Raw genomic sequence first — 17,815 nt, 5'->3', positions numbered from 1 at the left:
TGGCCTTCTGAAGTATAACGTCGCGGTCGCGAAAGTTCAAGAATTTTACTATAAGAGGTCTCGGGGGGGCTCCAGGCTTCAGGCGACCGGTCGGGATCCTGTGCGCCCTTTCAATGCAATACTGCTGGGAGAGGCCCTCTGTCGTAATATTATCCCTGAACCACTGCTCCATGAACATGACTGCGTCCGGTTCCTCGCATCTTTCAGGAAGGCTAATTACGTGCACATTGTTTCTGATTGCTCTTCTTTCCGCATCCTCCACTCTGTTCATCAAGGAGGTCACCTGCGTTTGGAGCAGCTTGATATCTGCGTCCGCCTGTTTCTGTTTTTACTGCTACTTCCGCAAGAGCGACCCCGTGATCCTTGACCGTGTCCGCTGTCTTTGCGTGGTCAGCCCGTAATAAGTTCAGGCTCGTGGATAGCGACCCAATCTGCGACTCCAGCGCCCTGCGAGTGTCTCGTATTTCCTGTAATCTAACATCCAACTTGTCCGGTTGGTCCACCTGAGTAGCATCCCCAGTCAGGGGCACTTAGCCCGAACTCGCGGCGTCTCCCGAACCCATCAGACCATCATGGGGTTGGTGTGCGTAATTAGGGTCGGGCAACTTCGTTTTAACACGTCCCACTTTACCCATTGTACCGTCAAACAGAGTCACCACTGGGAGGCAGCAATAGGGGGGGCAACGTCTCTCTCAAGGGCCAATCCACCAGTCGGACCCTCTGCGCAGAGCAGGACTCCAATATGGGTGGGTGAGTGTGCCCTGTTCGCAATAAGGCTGTAGCAACAGAGGTATTGGGCCTGGTCACAATCAGGGCCTACCTGCTCGTCCACGCGCTCGGATGGAAGGGAGACGGGTATGGCACCCCATAGGAAATCCAGAAAGAAGGAAGCGGCACCCACCACACTATGGGGTCAGTGTCCAGCTGTGAGGATCCAGGTCAGGGCGCCACCAGGTCAGGGCAATGATGGCGAAAGGTAGGCCCGTTAACAAAAGAGTCGCGGCCCGTAGAACAGAACTGATCCCCCGGAGGGGGGGGGGCATCCAGCACCCCTCTCCAAGCGGGGGAAACCAGCAGCGCAGGCCACTTCAAGAGATCCAGCCAGGGGGCCACAGAAGACGGGATATCGCCGCGGGGGCCTCCGTCAATCACACTCTCAAGGCGCCCTCGCCGCAAGTGGAGGCCGCAGATGGATCCCCGGACTCGCGTAGTCTCGCGATTTCGGACATCAGGCAGGCAGTATGGCGGCGGTCCTATCTCGACCATAGGGTTAAGGCAGACGTCCACCATCTCCTATTAGGTCCAGGGGTCCCTCTCCTACCTCTGTTGTCCAAGCGCGGCAGTCAGGTCTTCACAACTGCCAAGTCACTGCCGAAGCAACGTTTAGTGGCGATCACGGCCCAACTCGTCTCCGTCTCCCATGTCTGGGTCCGGCGGCGATGCACCGCAGCCGGTCCGGTCACACCAATATTCTCGGCAGCGGAGCAGTCTGAATAGGAGTGCCTCCTCACACTATCCCCCGGCGGCACAGCAAGTATAAATAGAAACGCTTTTTCAGGATTTTTTGCGCTCCAGGCAGGAGCTCGCCTACAATGCGTCAGCCACGCCCCGAAAGGAACTGACATCTATAGGGAGAATAATCCGGATAGCAATCATATAAAATAGCATCTAATAATAATGCTGCAAATAAGGGCAAACAACAGCATTAAATACAATAGAACTAGGAGAACTTGTTTGCAAACAGGAAAAAGTTCAGGATTTTCCCAACACCATTGCGTCTACTTGACGCTGAAGAATAAACTTCCGTAGATCTTCTGGGGAGTCAAAGTAAAAGGATCTCTCCGTATACGTCACTTTACAGAAACAGGGGTGCACCAGGCCGGATACAGCATTTATGGATCGCAGGGCAGGACGAAAAGATGAAAATTCCTTCCGACGAGCAGCAGTAACACAAGACACATTTTGAGAGAAAAATATTTTATGACCATTCAATAGCATCAGTTTCCTCTGTTTATCTGTAGACAGAACCAAGAGTAGCTCAGTATATTCCAGAAAAAAAACAATCATTCCTCTGGGGCGGTCCTGTGAAGAAGACCCGGATGTCAAAGGCCCAATGCCGTGGGCACTTTGCTAGTTGAGGCATGTATCTTCTACCAACTATTTTGGGAATATGTGTCTTAACCCCTTCACCGCGGGGCATTTTCACCTGCTCTGCAGGGGGAGGGGAGGCCGCGCGTGGCGCCGCTGTGCTTGTGACGAGCTCAGCTCGTCATGAGGCACAGCGGAGCTGCACCACACCTGTTTTGGAATGTTCAGCACAGCGGGGAAATTATCCCCGCGTGTGAACGTTCCAACGGTCATGACGAGCTGAGCTCGTCATGAGCACAGCTCAACCGTGCCTCATGATGAGCTGAGCTCGTCTTGAGCATGGAAAGTGTTAAAAATAGGTCTCCAGAGAGCATTAAAGTCCCTTCACTTATACAATAGCATTAACAAGATGAAAATAAACAAAGCAAAAACAAAGGTTCTATCCTTTGGAAGGACGCTACAAAAAATAAGTAATAATTTGTCCCTGGGTCCCCTAAAAATCTCTGGAGCCAAATCTTTTACCTATCTGTGCACATGGTTTTCTGCAAATGGCGCATCAACAATACATAAGCGTTCTTAAAGAACATGGCAGCATGAATAACTACAAGACGGTGTCAACTACATACAGCCCTTAAAAGCCCATCCACAGCACCAATTAGAAAGGTGCTCAGGGCAGCAGTACCATCCGCAATTATCTGTGGCAGTGAGGCCTTTCCAGGTCTACTCACCAACACCATAGAAAAACTCCATCTAAAAATATATAAAAGAATGTTTAAATTGCCCAATTATACCAGGGGACCCTTGGTGAGACTTGAATTTGGCCTGGAGAGCATCATATGATCTAGTATGGGGTCTTTTATAAAGTACTACCACAGATGCATCACAGCAATGCCGAGTACCCTGAAATTCATTTAGCAAGACATTTTAAAATATAAAATCAATCAAAGGTCTACTTACTTAAGGACAACAGTAGAAACTCTACAAATCGATCTGACCACTCTAAATACTTCTTCATTTAAGTCCACTGCAATAAAAAGTATAATGAAAAAACTGACTAAACTACTTTCCAAGACCACGGACCTGCAAAAAATTAACACTACATCGTCATTAAGGGCCCTGGCAGTGTCATACAACAATGAAAGTCAAGTCGGATTTAGGGCACAACCTTACCCTAACTGCACAATAGGGAATGCTTGCCTGATTAAAATCTTGGCAGTAAGGATGCTGGCATTACAAATTAAAGACTTTAATCCTAACTGGCAGCTGTTCTCTAAAGTAGTCAAGTGTAGACTCTGCAGCTACAAATCAGAAACTCTTTTACAGCTACTGTGCAGCTGTCAGACGTTGCTCGACTGCCGCCGAACCTTATTAAAGCCACTCTTCTTAATTGACGGTATAAGAACATGCAACCAAGCAATGAACTGGACTTTTAGCACAATGGTCCCCCTTGAATTGGCAAGAATAGGTACATTTTTTAAAGCACTGCAGGACTTCCTTAAAAACTCTAAACAAAGCACTTAGATGATCATGAACTGTTATCTCTTAGCTCTTGGATCACGGATATTAATGCACAGTAGAGTTTGCCATGCCGTAATTGAGTTCTCTTTTTAGTTGAAACTTTGTATTCATTTTATGGAGGATTTTCTAATTTACCTTTATTCAATATTTCCATAATAGACAAGTGAAAGGGAATAAGGTAGAGAGAAAGCCTGTAAACCAAGAGTGTCCTCCCTTCGGGCATAACAAGCCATCTACACTATATGGTCTTGTCAGGAACCAGCATTCCCTTCTGTTTTTGTATAATTATATTTCTTCTTTTTAAATGTTTTCTATTCTATTGTCATGTTTTTAAGTAATCTACACAATAAACTTCGTATTGACTTGACTAATGCTATAAACTCTAAGGTTGTTACATCGATTTATATTCTCCTCAGCTTGTTACTTCAATAGAGAGTTTTCTTTAGACATAGACTCTATTTTACTGGCAGCATCCTGAACATCACTCAGTCTTTGCTCCACCTTAGTTATCATAGAGTCCAAATGAAACCATTTTTCTTCTATCCGTTGGAGCGTAGCAATAGTCTCCATGATAAAGTTTTTCATTAACTCTTAGGGGTGTGGGAGCGCACCAGACACGCCCCAACGTAGTTACCTCTTGCTTGATGGTTCACGTAGTTCATAATTTCTCGCTCAATTCAATTCAAAGTGTACATAGCCAGTGCTGTATTATTAGTTTCAATTCGTATCCCTAGACACGTGTTTCATGATTCCTCAATCGTCAGTAGGGAAAAAAGCAAAGTTCATAGGTTGCAGGGCGTGCTGCCTCATCTCTCAGTACCAGTTCCACTCACAGCATGAAGGCGCAGGCTCCCGAGCTCGTCAGCTCGGCGGCTCGTGAGAGCCAATCTTTGTACTCTTATGGGTGTGGGAGCGCACCAGACACGCCCCAACGTAGTTACCTCTTGCATGATGGTTCACGTAGTTATTAATTTCTCGCTCAATTCAATTCAAAGTGTTCATAGCCAGTGCTGTATTATTAGTTTCAATTCGTATCCCTAGACACGTGTTTCATGATTCCTCAATCGTCAGTAGGGAAAAAAGCAAAGTTCATAGGTTGCAGGGCGTGCTGCCACATCTCTCAGGACCAGTTCCACTCACAGCATGAAGGCGCAGGCTCCCGAGCTCGTCAGCTCGGCGGCTCGTGAGAGCCAATCTTTGTACGCTTAGGGGTGTGGGAGCGCACCAGACACGCCCCAAGGTAGTTACCTCTTGCATGATGGTTCACGTAGTTCATATTTTCTCGCTCAATTCAATTCAAAGTGTTCATAGCCAGTGCTGTATTATTAGTTTCAATTCGTATCCCTAGACACGTGTTTAATGATTACTCAATCGTCAGTAGGGAAAAAAGCAAAGTTCATAGGTTGCAGGGCGTGCTGCCTCATCTCTCAGGACCAGTTCCACTGACAGCATGAAGGTGCAGGCTCCCGAGCTCGTCAGCTCGGCGGCTCGTGAGAGCCAATCTTTGTACTCTTAGGGGTGTGGGAGCGCACCAGACACGCCCCAACGTAGTTACCTCTTGCATGATGGTTCACGTAGTTCATAATTTCTCGCTCAATTCAATTCAAAGGGTTCATAGCCAGTGCTGTATTATTAGTTTCAATTCGTATCCCTAGACACGTGTTTCATGATTCCTCAATTGTCAGTAGGGAAAAAAGCAAAGTTCATAGGTTGCAGGGCTTGCTGCCTCATCTCTCAGGACCAGTTCCACTCACAGCATGAAGGCGCAGGCTCCCGAGCTCGTCAGCTCGGCGGCTCGTGAGAGCCAATCTTTGTACTCTTAGGGGTGTGGGAGCGCACCAGAAACGCCCCAACGTAGTTACCTCTTGCATGATGGTTCACGTAGTTCATAATTTCTCGCTCAATTCAATTCAAAGTGTTCATAGCCAGTGCTGTATTATTAGTTTCAATTCGTATCCCTAGACACGTGTTTCATGATTCCTCAATCGTCAGTAGGGAAAAAAGCAAAGTTCATAGGTTGCAGGGCATGCTGCCTCATCTCTTAGGACCAGTTCCACTCACAGCATGAAGGCGCAGGCTCCCGAGCTCGTCAGCTCGGCGGCTTGTGAGAGCCAATCTTTGTACTCTTAGGGGTGTGGGAGCGCACCAGACACGCCCCAACGTAGTTACCTCTTGCATGATGGTTCACGTAGTTCATAATTTCTCGCTCAATTCAATTCAAAGTGTTCATAGCCAGTGCTGTATTATTATTAGTTTCAATTCGTATCCCTAGACACGTGTTTCATGATTCCTCAATCGTCAGTAGGGAAAAAAGCAAAGTTCATAGGTTGCAGGGCGTGCTGCCTCATCTCTCAGGACCAGTTCCACTCACAGCATGAAGGCGCAGGCTCCCAAGCTCGTCAGCTCGGCGGCTCGTGAGAGCCAATCTTTGTACTCTTAGGGGTGTGGGAGCGCACCAGACACGCCCCAACGTAGTTACCTCTTGCATGATGGTTCACGTAGTTCATAATTTCTCGCTCAATTCAATTCAAAGTGTTCATAGCCAGTGCAGTATTATTAGTTTCAATTCGTATCCCTAGACACGTGTTTCATGATTCCTCAATCGTCAGTAGGGGAAAAAGCAAAGTTCATAGGTTGCAGGGCATGCTGCCTCATCTCTCAGGACCAGTTCCACTCACAGCATGAAGGCGCAGGCTCCAGAGCTCGTCAGCTCGGCGGCTCGTGAGAGCCAATCTTTGTACTCTTAGGGGTGTGGGAGCGCACCAGACACGCCCCAACGTAGTTACCTCTTGCATGATGGTTCACGTAGTTCATAATTTCTCGCTCAATTCAATTCAAAGTGTTCATAGCCAGTACTGTATTATTAGTTTCAATTCGTATCCCTAGACACGTGTTTCATGATTCCTCAATCGTCAGTAGGGAAAAAAGCAAAGTTCATAGGTTGCAGGGCGTGCTGCCTCATCTCTCAGGACCGGTTCCACTCACAGCATGAAGGCGCAGGCTCCCGAGCTCGTCTGCTCGGTGGCTCGTGAGAGCCAATCTTTGTACTCCTAGGGGTTTGGGAGCGCACCAGACACGCCCCAACGTTGTTACCTCTTGCATGATGGTTCACGTAGTTCATAATTTCTCGCTCAATTCAATTCAAAGTGTTCATAGCCAGTGCTGTATTATTAGTTTCAATTCGTATCCCTAGACACGTGTTTCATGATTCCTCAATCATCAGTAGGGAAAAAAGCTAAGTTCATAGGTTGCAGGGCATGCTGCCTCATCTCTCAGGACCAGTTCCACTCACAGCATGAAGGCGCAGGCTCCCGAGCTCGTCAGCTCGGCGGCTCGTGAGAGCCAATCTTTGTACTCTTAGGGTTGTGGAAGCGCACCAGACACGCCCCAACGTAGTTACCTCTTGCATGATGGTTCACGTAGTTCATAATTTCTCGCTCAATTCAATTCAAAGTGTTCATAGCCAGTGCTGTATTATTAGTTTCAATTCGTATCCCTAGGCACGTGTTTCATGATTCCTCAATCGTCAGTAGTGAAAAAAGCAAAGATCTTCAAGGGTAAGAGGCAAAGGAGATTTAGAAGGAGAGGTAGGATACTTCTGCCATTTAGTGTACACTCCAGGGGCCAGATGTAGGAAGCCTAATACAGGTCAGTAACGGCCGAAATTACCGAATTTCGGCTGTGACCGACCGGAATTCGGCTTTTTAGATGTAGGTGGCCAAATTGTAGAATTTGGTAATTTACTGAATCAGTATCTTAAGGAATCGGTAATTTACCAAATTCTTAACATACCGATTCGGGAAATTACCGAATCCTTAATGTAGAGAGCACTCAAGTGAGTGCTTTTTACATTTAAGGATTCGTTATTTACCACCAACTATTAGTTGGTGGTAAATTCCTTTTAAAAAGCAATTTTGTTCTTTTTATTCAGTGCCATGTGGCAGTCATACATGCTCTTAGGGCATGTATATCTGCCACAAGTGCACCCATGCACTATACAGGGGTGCAACAGGGTGTCAATGTGACACCTTGCCACCCTTGTAGGTCTACCCCCTATTAATCGGTAATTCTCATGAATTCCTATGGGCCTCCAGGCCTATAGGAATGAATGGGGAATACCAATTCGGTAAATACTGAATTGGTATTTACCAAATCTTACCGACTCTGTAATTTTTACCGAAAATGTATCTGCATCCCATTTACCTATTCTTAAATACCGAATCAGTAAAATTCGCTATTTAAGAATAGGTAAATTGGGATTACCTACATCTGGCCCCTGATTCCTTGTGGAGGAGGACATCGTCCAAGGGGACACTTAGAACTTCTAACAAGCTGTATAGTCCATAGGAATGAGACCAATCAGAGTAAAAGGTAGATAGCAAGCACCCAAGGCTCTGCAAAGGCGATGAGAGATACACTTCAACAGACGAGTCCCGATATATCAGACTTAAAGATGACCAAAACAAGCTAGGATATAAACAAATTTCATTTCCTAAAGAAACAGCATAAAGGTCCCAAAAATAGGTTTTCCGAAGACGAGTTTTATTCTAACTGAGGGAAACCTTGAAACTAAGGGCACTTGCCACATGTAAATAATGAGCCACGGGGTAGCGAAGAGGCACTGTGCGGCACCGCAACTCTGGTAGACTCAAAATGGCGGCTGGAGCCGGCCTTCATGAGGAGAGTGAAGCAAGGGGAAAACAGAGAAGAAAACGCTCAAATGGAGGGGAAAACCAAAACTACCTGGTCCCTCCACATTCGCTTCCCGATGCCTCCCATTAAAAGTCCTGGCAGCTGCATTCTACCGCGAGAAAAGAAGAAAGACGACTCCGTGCGCCACAAAGATTCAGAAGCCCCGGGCCATCATGCAGGCAGTTCAGCCATGCTCCCCTCTATTGCGGGGGGTTCAGCCAAGCCTCCCTCAGGATTAGTAATTGTGAACAAAGCAAGGAAGAGTTGTTCCATCAATCACAGAAGATATGTCAATCAACTCCATTTTGTTCTGAGAGGTGGCCAGCTATCCATTTTCAATTATGGCTCTTACTTGCAGAGGCAGCATTATGTGGCGTGTAGAGTGATGGGGGAGAACCATATTAGCGGACATCAAAGATGTTTTTATGGCAGGCAGTAGTTTTGCCTGTGCAATTATGGAGGCACATTTTAGCGATTTTCCTTCTGTTCTCTCATATATGTAAAGCATGTATGCAAATGTGCCATTCAAGACTATCTGCTGCAAAATTACAACCTACCTTCATTATTTTAGAGGGATGAACGTGAGCTCAGCTTCCCAGCTAAAATCTCTGAATCGGTGTCAGTTACCATCAAGGATGACTGTGTGGTGGTAGAACAGGAAAATAGGATCGGAGTTCAGATCAGCACAAGTGGGTCGGTGACAGTGACCGCCTCCCAAGAAATGGCTAACAGCTTGTGCGGAGCATGCGGAAACTTCAATGGCAACAAGGGGGATGACCTGAAAATGGCAAATGGAACGGTGGCCAATTCTATTGCAGAGGTGATCACTTCCTGGAAAGCACAAGACCAAGAAACATGGTAAGGCCTGCCTTATGTCCACGATTCCAGTGTGTGATGTTTCTATTAGATACATTTGTTCATTAAAGAGATTTCTTACCCTATTAACTATCAACTCTAAAATAAATTGCTTTCTGTGAGACATTCATGGTTCTTACTTTTAAACTTGGAAATATTGTATTCTAAATCTGCCGGTTCTTCAAACCCCTCAGCCAAATTGTCCAATCAAGATTATGGGGTGTTTTGCATTGTGATTAGCCTGTTGGGGGTAAAGAAAATCCCAAATTCCAGGTATTTCTCATTGGTCACAGAATCACTGTATGCCAAGCTTGCTTTGAGTACAGATCCCAATATAAAGTAGTTAAAGTTGCTACAGAGCCTCTACTCTGCACCCACTTACATTTCTCCAGCAGTAGGAGTGAGTAGAAAGTCAATGTAATGGTCATTGGCTTTGCTTTAGTAAAAGAAAACAGCAACAAAAACACAGTGAACGACACAGCTCTCTATTGTTCTTTTGGTACCAGAAAGAACAAACCAATTCAAAAAGTTATTATATATGAAACAGAAACAATACCAGACAGACCTAGGGGTGTTGTGAATAATAATAATAATAATCCACATTTGTATAGCGCACAATCACCCGTTAGGGTCTCTAGGCGCTGGGGGCCGTCGGGAAGATTAAGCAAGCTATTGCCCAGAGTCGCATGGTGCTGGGCTAACCTGCCGCCGGAGCCGGGGATCGAACCCTGATCCCCAGATTCCAGTGTCAGTCGCCCTGGCCGCGGCGCCACACCTCTCCCACGGTTGATGGTGAGATGCGTGTGATAGAGTGCGCAGAGACCAACTAGCTCAATTTACCATATTCACCTTGGGCCCTTATAACATTCACACTTTGAACTAGTAGTCCTGTCTAATCAATTACTAATTTAGTCACCCTATCAGTTGCCCAGAGGTCCATTTAAGACTTATACCTGCAAACCATGACTTACCAATCCTCGTCACCTTACTATAAGTCCTGTGAATCAGAGGGAGTTAAAATAAACAGGTACTATTTAAACACATTTACTTTTCTTATAATAACCACACACTCAGGGAAAGTTTAAAAACCTTTATCTATGATAGATTTGCTGAGTCAAATGAAAAAGGCCATACTCTTGTGATCTTAAATTATACAAGCAAGAATACAACCAGCAGGACATAAAGTTTGAAATAAATCACAGAAACCACTTTAGACATTGGTACCTGGGAAGGGTGAGAAAGGGAAATAGCACAAGGACATACCACATGGATTATATTTACCTAGAATGGTGCATTGACCAATCCTGGTCACGGGCTGGGGTAAAAATATAGACCAGGACCAGGCTCCCGACTAATCAGGTGCCCACAGGACAAGACAGGTGCAGATCAGGACAGGTGACCTCCGCGTAGTGCAACGCCAGCTTCACACCCCTCGCTCTAGGAAAGCCAATTAGTACCTCGATTCTTCTGACAGAGTGCTCCCCTATTGAGTGCGTTGGGTCAGTGACAGGTCAGCTATTCGGACAAGTCGGACAATTTCTCTATCTAAGCCTACCTTAGTTATACCATTTCGAGTTGCAAATCTATGTGTTCCCCTTCAGTGATTGATTGGAAAGACGAGGAGAGGTCACCACACCATATTAAGATGATGTCATTTCAATTCGAATCATATTGATTGAATCCCCACCCACAATTTACTTTCCCATGACTTTATTCTGCCCAACAATATTGGTACACATTTTGAATACATTGTATTTGGTAGCTTCCTTTCTAGAGGTCAGATGAGCAGGTTCCCAGGCACTTTGTAAGCAAGAAGTGGGCTGGCGGGAGTTCAATGCCGATGCTTCAGCAAATTCAGAGTCAGAGTGCGCATGTGCAGAAACGTCCAAGATGGAAGATGTGTCAGTGATCAGGCCCAAAGTGCAAGCTAGTAGCAAAGTCAAAAAGAAACATATTAGAATACAAAAATAAATGAATGCACTGTATACCACTTATCTCTTCTCTAACCCAATTACTTTATATTATCTTGTGCATTAATAATTAAGCAGAACTAACACGCTTAGTACAATCTGCAGCATAAGCATTAGCATGTGAAATTTAAAGCAGACATTTCTGGCACTAGTGCGCAAAAGCAAAGTTTTCCCACCAAGCGTAGAGGTACGTCATACCATGTGAGTATGGCAGACGCCTTCGCAGAAGGTTTCCCGCGTTTTCGGCGGCCATTTTAATTCATTAGAGTTACTATTAGTAAAAGCACATTATCAAGCTTCCCCTAGATGCTAGATATGTCGTGCAGTCCAAATATTAGTAAACAAAACATGTTGGTTAGTATATTACAAGTTGTTTAGAGAGGGGTGAATACAAGCAAGTTTCGGTATATGTGAAACCTTGCTCCATCACGTGTGCACTCAAACTAGTAAACTAACCTCTTCCTCTCACTCTTTCTTTTCAGCAACTCTTGAACTTTTCATCTCTGAAGGATTTTCCATAAACTCTGTCCAGGTGTTAAAGGGAACAAATAGAGGGATGAGGTGAAGGATATTCTACAATTCTTGCATCGAACTCAAGACACTCACCATTTTCTCAACTTCAACGATCTATGCTTTTTTTCTCAAAATGTGTTTGTTGTTCAGATTCTCAAAGAAGAATACGAAATACAACATGCAACATGCCAGGGTTTCTTCACATGTTTAACAGATACAATAGCATTCAGAGGTAGGTGGGGGCAGCAGGCCCCAACCAAAGAAGGATTCCAACACATATCCTCGTAGCCGGAGGTAAGGGAAACAAAACTGCACACCGCACCTTCCACACACATATCATAGGTCCTGACAGAGTGGCGTGCGCAGAGAACAAGGTGGCCCCAAGCCCACTCCTGCAGTCAAGCAAGGGGGGGCACCTACGATTTTAAGTCAACCCAGTTGTGGTGCCACATCAGATGACATCTGTAAACTCAATTCTCGCTCCCGATGACTCCCACCAGTTGCCTCCCTCTCACTGACCATATCACTCCCCACCCACACCTCCCTGTCGTCTCGCCGCCCTTCAATTCCACCAAGCTCAACCACATTTCACTTCTCTCTCTGCATGCTCATCACTTTGCATTATCCTGAGTCTACATTCCTCTGCCACTCAATGATCTATGTTAGTGGGAGGTCCTTCATCTGGGACAGGAAGTATGTTCATTCCAAACAAGGAAGCGTCCAATGTTTGCAAATACGTCCTCTCGCTTGAACTGAAAGTTTATCTGTATTTGTATCCCTCAGCGATCTGCACCTCAAATAAACTCTTTTGGAATCTGTTTGGGTTTAATCATGCTACTCTATTTAATAACTTAGTTGTAAGTGGGCTTAAACACTGTACTTGACTCATTGGATTCTTGGGTCAATTACAAAAAACTGTTGTATTGAAATATTTGAGCATATGGCTAACCAAAACTGTATAGAAGAGGTTAACAGTTTCATATTCTCCTGCAAGTTACATTTTATATAAACAAAATCAAATATTAAAAAAAATAAAAATTATTGAGCAAATAGACCAACACTGTTGGAGATCTTTAGAACCTTGCAGTAGTGACAGTTGATAAAACACAGCGTTTACACACCTCATTAACTCTTCGTGCTTAATTTTTCAACGGTTACTGTCACTATTTCCATAGGCAATTACCACCAGCCAGAAGCTGCTACAAATAAGGGAGAGAGAACAATATGAGCTCTGCTACTAAATATGGAGAGTGTAAAAACAGTAGTAATTCGTTTTTGTGCCAGTTTTAATTATGACTTGTTCCTGTGTCTAAATGGCCATTTGTTCAGTTTTAACAGATCATCCGTAAAGATAAAGGGCATCTATATAGGAGGTGAACAAAATCACTGAACTCACGTAAGAGAATCAGAGTCAAAAGAATAACTGACTGATACACAGAAAGATAGACATATACTAGAATCTGTGAATTTCAAGAAAAAGTCTAAAATACTACAGCCTATGCGCATGACTCCCGTTACATGCACGGTCTATAAAAATTGTGACCTGATTGCATACATGAATGAATGATACGTTTACAGAATCTATGCATATTTACTGGTGGGGTGGAACTTTCAACTGCTGAAAATGCAGTGGGTGTCTTGATTTTTTAGTCATAAGCGTCGGTTGTGATTAAGAAATCTGTCTTTTTCATGGGAGTACAGCCCACTGAAACAATATGAAGACCTACAATGTCACCATATAGTCCTTATTCACTTACCTATGCATACATGTACACAACCTAAGCGTAGGTAAAAGTGGTGCAATTTTGGAAAGGGCCTAGAGCATATCTGCTATTTTTTGGGGCTTATAGAATAGGATTTTTCCATCTGGCTTTTTTCCAGGTGGAACATTAGCACATTTCTTCCAATCTAAAGGCCGCCCATTTTTTAGTGTGAGGAGTGGGGAAAATCCTGCAATGGCATTTGGAACGACAGGGACATACACCTGGCAACTATCAAGTCATCATTATATATATATATATATATATTACCTACTGGCGATAGCCAGTAGGTATATATAGTTAGGATTGATTTCCATAGGGAAATCGCAACATTCTATTGGGAATAACTTTGGCGCCGGTTGAGGAATCTGCCTGAATTTTTCAGCAACTTTGCCTCGCGGCGCCCCGGTCCTTCCCTGAAAGTTTGGGGGGGATTCGTCAAGCGGAGGCCGAGATAAAAGGGGGGTCTCAAAACGTGTTTTCCCCATGTTAATTTCCATAGGGCGGTCGGTCGCACTTTTAGCTCGAACGGCTGAATGGATTTTCACCAAACTTGGCAAAATTGTAGGGGCTGGTAGCCCGATGTGCCTTTGCTATGTCTCAAGATATGTCCTCCAGTGGATTTTGAGTAATTTAGGTTCAAAAAAATTTATATATCTATAGCAGCTTACCCGTGAGCTTACGGTACGCGTACGTGCGCGTACCGTGCGCGTACCTCTAGTGCGCGAGCAGCATTCTGATTGGCTGCCAATGTCTGTCAACACTCCAAAACAGAAACTGTTGGCAGCCATCTTGTGCCTCGGTGGACTGAGGCACAGGAAAGCAGAAAAACAAACCTGTAGAACTCAAAAAGGGGGCAGGGTAGAAGCATCCTCACCCCCTAGGCCTGGTCAGGGGGTCCCACAAGGACCCCCAAGGCCCAAAGAAAAAAAAAATCGGAAAATCGCAGGGTACGCGTACGGGTATGCGTACCTCATTTTTTTTACAAGCAAAAAAAAAATAGATTTGGGGGCCTTGTAGAAACACTCTGACCCCCCTAGGGCTGTTCAGGTGGTCCCATACGGATATTAACATATATAAATGTTATCCGCTAATAGAATTAGCATTTAAAAAACCTTGCGAGTTCACTGAAAAAAACAAAGGTTTCAGGCCTTATATAGTTAGGAATTAGCATTTAAAAAACCTTTGAAATTCACTGAAAAAACCATAGGTTTCACACCAGTTATAGTTAGGAATTAGCATTTAAAAAACCTATGAAATTCTCTGAAAAAACCATAGGTTTCACACCAGTTATAGTTAGGAATTAGCATTTAAAAAACCTATTAAATACACTGAGAAAACCATAGGTTTGACACCATTTATAGTTAGCTGAACATTTTACTCATACACACACACACCCCACACACATACCCCCACATACACACACCCCACACCCACCCCTCCCACACACACCCCCCACACATACCTCACACATCCACACCTCCAACCACACCCAAACACCCCACACACCCACACCCACACACACACCATACACCCCCACACCCCCACCTACACCCACACACCCCACACACACACACCCACACACACCTCACTCCCCCCCCACACATACACACACCTCACAGACACACCCCACACATCCCCCACACACACCTCACCCCCCCACACACACACCTCTGACACACCACACACACACACACACTCACACACCCCACACACACACCTCACACACACACACACACCCACACACACACATTCCTCACCCCCACACACACCCACACACACCCCCACACACACACCCACCCACCCACACACCCCCCACACACACACACACATCCTACACACACACACCCCACTCACATACCCCCCCCCACACACCCCACACCCACACCCCCCACACACACACCACTCACACACACACTCATTATTATTTTTTTCTTTTTTTGAGGGGGATGCGCGCCCCGGTACACGAATCGGTACACGTACCGGTACGCGTACCCTGGAGAAAAAAAGAAAGACAGAGTTTTTTAAAAATGTAGCATTTTTATATAAATTGGAGATAGTTCTGAAAAGAACTGTTTTTTTATTCTTATTGTTGTTTTATATTTTTTTATTGTTTTTTTGTACCCCGCGACTTTTAAAAAAAAAATATTATTTTTTTTGCCTTGGGGGTCCTTGTGGGACCCCCTGAGCAGGCCTAGGGGGTCAGGGTATTTCTACTCTGGCCCCTTTGCGAGTTTCACACCTTTGTTTCAATGCTTTCTTGTGCCTTGGTTCGAACAAGGCACAAGATGGCTGCCAGGGACACCCAGTATGCAAGGGGAATTAGTTCCCCCTCTTCAAACATGCACGGGGGCTGCGTTGCAGAGAGGTGTAAAAAAGGGTGTGGCCTCATTACACCTCTATGCAATGCAGCCATCTAGCACATACTGGAGGCTCCTGGTGGGCTAGTTGGCCCCCAAGGACCCCCATTATGCAAGGGGAATTAGTTCCCCCTCTGCAAACGCGCCAGGCGGGTGCGTTGCAGAGAAGCATAGCCTCATTACACCTCTGCAATGCAGCCCCCTGGCGCATACTGGAGGTTCCAGGTGGGCTAGATGGCCCCCAGGGCCCCCCAGTATGGAGGGTGAATGAGTTCCCCCCCTTCAAACATGCACGGGGGCTGCGTTGCAGAGAGGTGTAAAAAGGGCCGTGGCTTAATTACACCTCTCTGCAATGCAGTCCACTGGTGCATACTGGAGATTCCTGGTGGGCTTTCAGGTCTTATATAGTTAGGAATTAGCATTAAAAAAAACTTTTAAATTCACTGAAAAAAACATAGGTTTCAGGCCTTATATAGTTAGGAATTAGCATTTAAAAAACCTTTGTTATTCACTGAAAAAACCATAGGTTTCAGGCCTTATATAGTTAGGAATTAGCATTTAAAAAAAACTTGCAAATTCACTGAAAAAACCATAGGTTTCAGGCCTTATATAGTTAGGAATTAGCATTTAAAAAACCTTGCAAATTCAATGAAAAAACCATAGGTTTCAGGCCTTATATAGTTAGGAATTAGCATTTAAAAAACCTTGCAAATCCACTGAAAAAAACATAGGTATCAGGCCTTATATAGTTAGGAATTAGGCAAAAGAAAGCAGAAAAACAAACGTGTAGAACACAAAAAGGGGGCAGAGTAGAAACACCCTGACCCCCTAGGGCTGCTCAGGTGGCCCCACTAGGATATTAATATATTTAAACGTTATCCGCTAATAGAATTAGCATTTAAAAAACCTTTGAAATTCACTGAAAAAACCATAGGTTTCAGGCCTTATATAGTTAGGAATTAGCATTTAAAAAACCTTTGAAATTCACTGAAAAAACCATAGGTTTCAGACCTTATATAGTTAGGAATTAGCATTTAAAAAATCCTTTGAAATTCACTGAAAAAACCATAGGTTTCAGGCCTTATATAGTTAGGAATTAGCATTTAAAAAAACCTTTGAAATTCACTAAAAAAAACATAGGTTTCAGGAGTTATATAGTTAGGAATTAGCATTTAAAAAACCTTGCAAATCCACTGAAAAAAACATAGGTATCAGGCCTTATATAGTTAGGAATTAGGCAAAAGAAAGCAGAAAAACAAACGTGTAGAACACAAAAAGGGGGCAGGGTAGAAACACCCTGACCCCCTAGGGCTGCTCAGGTGGCCCCACTAGGATATTAATATATTTAAACGTTATCCGCTAATAGAATTAGCATGTAAAAAACCTTTGAAATTCACTGAAAAAACCATAGGTTTCAGGCCTTATATAGTTAGGAATTAGCATTTAAAAAACCTTTGTTATTCACTGAAAAAACCATAGGTTTCAGGCCTTATATAGTTAGGAATTAGCATTTAAAAAAACCTTGCAAATTCACTGAAAAAACCATAGGTTTCAGGCCTTATATAGTTAGGAATTAGCATTTAAAAAACCTTGCAAATCCACTGAAAAAAACATAGGTATCAGGCCTTATATAGTTAGGAATTAGGCAAAAGAAAGCAGAAAAACAAACGTGTAGAACACAAAAAGGGGGCAGGGTAGAAACACCCTGACCCCCTAGGGCTGCTCAGGTGGCCCCACTAGTATATTAATATATTTAAACATTATCCGCTAATAGAATTAGCATTTAAAAAACCTTTGAAATTCACTGAAAAAACCATAGGTTTCAGGCCTTATATAGTTAGGAATTAGCATTTAAAAAACCTTTGAAATTCACTGAAAAAACCATAGGTTTCAGACCTTATATAGTTAGGAATTAGCATTTAAAAAAACCTTTGAAATTCACTGAAAAAACCATAGGTTTCAGGCCTTATATAGTTAGGAATTAGCATTTAAAAAAACCTTTGAAATTCACTGAAAAAACCATAGGTTTCAGGAGTTATATAGTTAGGAATTAGCTTTT

The 17,815-nt window shown here is 44.2% G+C and overlaps 1 protein-coding gene across 1 annotated transcript in view; it reads left to right on the top strand.

Annotated features, from left to right (window-relative positions):
• The window catches only part of LOC144769642 (uncharacterized), a 1,000,462-nt gene extending 987,925 nt beyond the window's left edge, over window positions 1-12,537 (top strand). The window contains exons 52-53 of the mRNA XM_078653818.1: window positions 8,870-9,156; window positions 11,606-12,537. Of these exons, the coding sequence (XP_078509944.1) occupies window positions 8,870-9,156; window positions 11,606-11,615 (297 nt within the window). The 3' untranslated portion in view covers window positions 11,616-12,537. The remainder of the gene's footprint in view (window positions 1-8,869; window positions 9,157-11,605) is intronic.
• Window positions 12,538-17,815: the final 5,278 nt, after the last annotated feature.

This window comes from Lissotriton helveticus, chromosome 7, assembly GCF_964261635.1.
Source record: "Lissotriton helveticus chromosome 7, aLisHel1.1, whole genome shotgun sequence".
In the NCBI taxonomy this organism is placed as follows: Eukaryota; Metazoa; Chordata; class Amphibia; order Caudata; family Salamandridae; genus Lissotriton; species Lissotriton helveticus.
This window is presented reverse-complemented; position numbering and strand designations above follow the sequence as displayed.